At 41.1% G+C, this 4556-nt stretch overlaps 1 protein-coding gene across 1 annotated transcript; it reads right to left on the bottom strand.

Annotated features, from left to right (window-relative positions):
• Positions 1-6: 6 nt before the first annotated feature.
• On the bottom strand, positions 7-3985 carry LOC104167728 (uncharacterized protein C6orf106 homolog; the record flags this gene model as incomplete). Its single annotated transcript, XM_009708064.1, has 2 exons — positions 7-146; positions 3831-3985. Coding segments are annotated over 2 exons (295 nt in total), but the record flags the coding sequence as incomplete, so codon positions are not given.
• Positions 3986-4556: the final 571 nt, after the last annotated feature.

Raw genomic sequence — 4556 nt, 5'->3', positions numbered from 1 at the left:
TCCTGCTGTGCTGGGGCTGCACATCTGAACGCTGACGTCTGCAATCTCCTGGGGCTCCAGAGACCTGACCATCACCATGTTTACGTGGCCAAATTGGTCTCCCCCGACATACTTCAGACAAACCCCCGGGGGCCACGCCTCTGTCCCTGGGATTAAACAGAAGAAAGAATTACTGACAGTGCACCAGGAAAAGCTTTGTGTCTGTTTTTGTAAGACTGGATGAAACATGCTTATTAAAACAGTTGTGCAATTGTTGAACAGTCAAAGGAATACCAAGATACACATAAACACAGCCAGCAATGGATGCTGAAGAAGAATACAGTTTTCAGACAAGGCTTAACTGGTTCATTTAGAGACCAGCGGGACAATTTATATTTCTATTTGAATAATCTCTAGGTCTTCTATACACAGAAAAATTCTCAAAGTCACAGTGTAACAGCTGCAAAAAAGAAAACCACAAACAAAAAATCAACATTACTGGCACACACATGTATTTTACCAATGCTAGAGACAAAGATGAGGTCAGACCTAGACGGGATTTCCCTCCCTCCTCTCATTTCTTTCTGCCTCCCTACATGTAGCTCCTGAGCCTTGCAACTTCAAAATACATGCTATTAATACAAAGTGCTGGAAACAATTTCTTTCAGGGATTCATTCTTTTTCAAGCCTGTTGGCAGTCTCAGGAGGAACTAATAGTTTGAACTATAATCAAAGAGCTAGTACTATTTTCTAAACGGATTTATTTCCCTTCTTGCACCAGCCCTTCTCTCAGCCTTGGGCAAAGGTGGAAAGGACTGTGAACATATGATTTATTTGTGGAGATCAATGTTTAGACTGCAGATACTGGGACTGACAGCATGACCTGGCAATCTGTAGAGATACAGAAAACAGTTACTGCATGCAAGCACAGCCACCTCCGCCAAAGACAACAAGTACTGGGGCATACAAACAGAAAAGTGCTTCTGAGACTCATGAAAAATCAGTTTAGCAGAATATTTTTTTTTTTTTGCTTTTGTCCCCAGTAACACGACATGACTAAGCCAATGACTTTGAGAATACCTTCTGCGTGGCTGAGGGTGATGGAAATGGCTAAGGAAAGCCTGAACCACCAAGAAGCTTGGAACCACTCCATGCCTAGTCTGAGGCGAGAATGGTGGATGCTGATCTGACCTTAGATTACCCCATCCTCTGCAACAGCTTGCCTGCTAATTTAATTCCTGTGCATACTTCAGTCAAGACATGGCAGGGACTGGTTTTATAGTCAAGTCCTTATTTGTGGAATTCACAATCCAGCAGGGAAAGCATGATGTGAACAAGTGAAGCGGGATATTCAGAGTAGGGGATATATCACTACAGTTGGAAACAGTGCTGAGATAGGGAGGTCTCTGAAAGAGGAGCTGAGTGACTAGCTGACCTCAGACTACGGCGTGTGGGAGTTGAGTATGAAGTCTCATCTGAAAAGGTTAGCAGCCCAGCAACATGGTTTAGTTTAAATAATTCATGTGATTTTTATCGCTTTTAATGGCTGTAGGCTTGCAAGGTGCCTAGAACACTGCAACTGATAAGCCCCATAAAATGAAATGATGATTATGTCATTCTATTTCAGTACACTCATCTCTCGGGAGATGATAAATTGTTGTAACTGTCCTGCAGAGCCAGCAGCAGCTGGGAGTAGAGTGGGAAGAGGAAATAAGTCTGCTAAATCCTGCTGCTCTTTCAGCACTGGTTCTACTATACAAACTGGTCTTCTGGCAGACAAGCCAAGCACCGTCCTGGAAGGTATCAGAGCAGGGTATTAGTTTTTAATAACACATACGAAAACTCGACTGAACCTAGCTTACTGCTTGCACGCTTAAAACTGACAATCTCTCAGAGCTCTGCTTGTCATACTCGTCAGACACTAAACACTTCGGTGACACATGCCTCAGGTATTTCGTGTTCTAGAACTGCAGTCATTTAATCAAGGGTTCCTGTAGAGCTGTTAAAAACCTTGGCTTTGCTTCAGTTATCTACTTAACAAGCAGATATTATCTAGAAACACTATAGTCCTTTGATAGTATACATTAATTAAACTATAAAATGGTTTTAAAATTCTATGGTCTTCCTTAAAACTGCAGAATAAATGCAACTTCATATACTGTGTTGTTAACTAAAACATGCCTCAACAGCATGGTTTTTACAAGATCTGGCCTCCGGCACCACCGTTGGAGTACAGATGTACGTTTTAGGAAGTCAGGCTTTAACCCACACAGAAGCCAAAACAAATGTTGGCCTTGCCAGGAACTCGTAAGTCAAGATTAACTCCCTTTCCTCATTTTAGAAGGCCCATGGCTTTCAGGAGGTCAAACATTCCAAGAACAATGAAACATTGCTTGAACTAGAATGTTAAATTAAGGCTGAATTTGCATGCAAGAAAGAGTACATCAGAGGAACAAGAGAGGAAAGAGTCTGAAAGGAGCAAGACAGGGGTGTAGTCACAACACAAGCAAATTAAGATACTAATAGTGGAGAAACAAGACCTGTCAAACTTACTACATTTGTAAGACCTGTATTTGAGATGGTTATAAAAAAATTGCCAGTCAATTTTTCACATTACTGGAGTTTAAGCAAGCTATACGTGTCACCTTTCCATTGTACTAAGTCAAACAAACGGAGGCAGAAAAAGTAAACTGAAATAACGAAGCCCTTTCTCTAGGATACAGTCTCTATAAATTAGTGTTCTTAAACACACACACAACCCTTCTCACCTCTCATGTCCTGATGAAATACTCCTAGATTTTTAGTATAGTTTTAGTCTCTGTTATACTTTTAATATTCAGCACAAATCTGTACAGCACTCCAGTACTGCAGTTACTTAAAAGCAGAAATACTAACACAGCTGAACTTTACTCATGATGATTCATGATATTATACCTTGTTGCGCTGTCATTCTTCTTCACAAAAGTGCAAGCAGGTCAATTAAATTCAGACACACAGCTTAAACATCCATGCAACGTCCTGTCATTTCAACACTTGAAGACAAGGTATCCTGCTTTGCATCCATGGATCTCCTTTTTCTCTCTGACTACATCCCAACAGATCAAGCACTGAGAATGTATTTTGCCTAGTCTCACTTCCTGGATTCCAGTCACTGTTTTCACTTATTTCATACTGGAATGTGGTCTCTCCAGCCTTGCATCCTCTCAAAGCATGAAAAAACAATTCTGTCAAAAGTGTATTCAAAAGAAAAGGGTACCTGTCACACTACCCTTGCATCGCTACCTCTTCTCAGAGTTAGCTCACTGCATCACTGCCTCCACAGAGAGCTGAATGACCAAACGACAGGGACAGTCAGAGAAATGGTGCGATGAAGGCTGGTGGTAATATACAGGCTGGTCATGAGCTAAAAGGTTTTGAGATTAAAAGTGATCTCTTCATTGACTTAAAAATGTATTCCATTTGTTTGCATCAAGGGATCAGAAACATGATTAGCTAATGATTCTTGATCTATTTTCAGATCTAGCTACTTACATTAAAAAACCACAACCCAACCAACTTGTACTTCAATTTCTTTTATCTAGAAGTTTCCTAGAGTTTTCGTTTGTGTGGTGGCACAAGGACCAAGACGGGTGAACTGAGCTGCACACCTCGCTACAAAAAGTTTGTGCCAACGTGAGAAGGGGAATACGCACAGGTTGGTAGGCTACCTCCTTCAGTAACATAAGGTGGCTCTATTCCAAGTTCAAGTGCACACAAACCTCCTGCCTTAAGCCAGCATCTCTCCCATTAGATCCGCCATCCTATCACCTAATACATGCTACATGGGTTTTGCTGCAGCCTAAAAGCCTTACCTGTGTTTTGTATCCTCCATGTTTTTGTAAACTGGGTATCAGGTGGGATGGACTCTCCTTCACCTATGGTGACATCTTCAACAAAGGACATGGAGGGTACATTGATGTTTGGACTCTCGAAATCATAGTAGGCTCCAATGGCGGCTTGTAGATTCCTAGAAAGCAAAAAAAGCAGATTACAACCTAAAGTACAGGTGGGTCAGGTCCTTTTCACAGGTTTATGTATGCCATCCTAAACAGTTAAGCAAAAATATTATCCAGACTATAATAGCTCTGCTGCTCATGCTTTTTTAAAGCTTTTATCTTTCTCACACATGGATTCTCCAAGATAACAGAGCTCAAAACATAACATTTTACTTGCCAAGGACACTATTCTAGACAACTTTTCTACTCTGCTTATTTCCACTGGAAATCTTGGGACTTACAAGTCTTGGAGACCTCTACCCCATTAGCTCTTCATGAAATTTGCCAAAAAGTTCAAGAGATACCGAGGGAAGTGCTACACAGCAGCATACAAACAACAAGGCAGTTTTTTTTATACCAGCCTTGTTTCCTAAGCTAATTTCAAAAGGACTGAAACCCTTCTTTTTATTTTGGCACAAAAGGTCCAAAAGGAGCACAAGATGAACAAAACACAGAGAACGTTCTTATGATAACTCTCAGGGCCAAAGGGCATCAGTAGCTACAGATAATAACTCAAGCTTTGCTGCTTTTGAAACATATGGC

Source organism: Cariama cristata, unplaced genomic scaffold (assembly GCF_000690535.1).
Source record: "Cariama cristata isolate BGI_N322 unplaced genomic scaffold, ASM69053v1 scaffold30909, whole genome shotgun sequence".
Lineage (NCBI taxonomy): Eukaryota > Metazoa > Chordata > Aves > Cariamiformes > Cariamidae > Cariama > Cariama cristata.
This window is presented reverse-complemented; position numbering and strand designations above follow the sequence as displayed.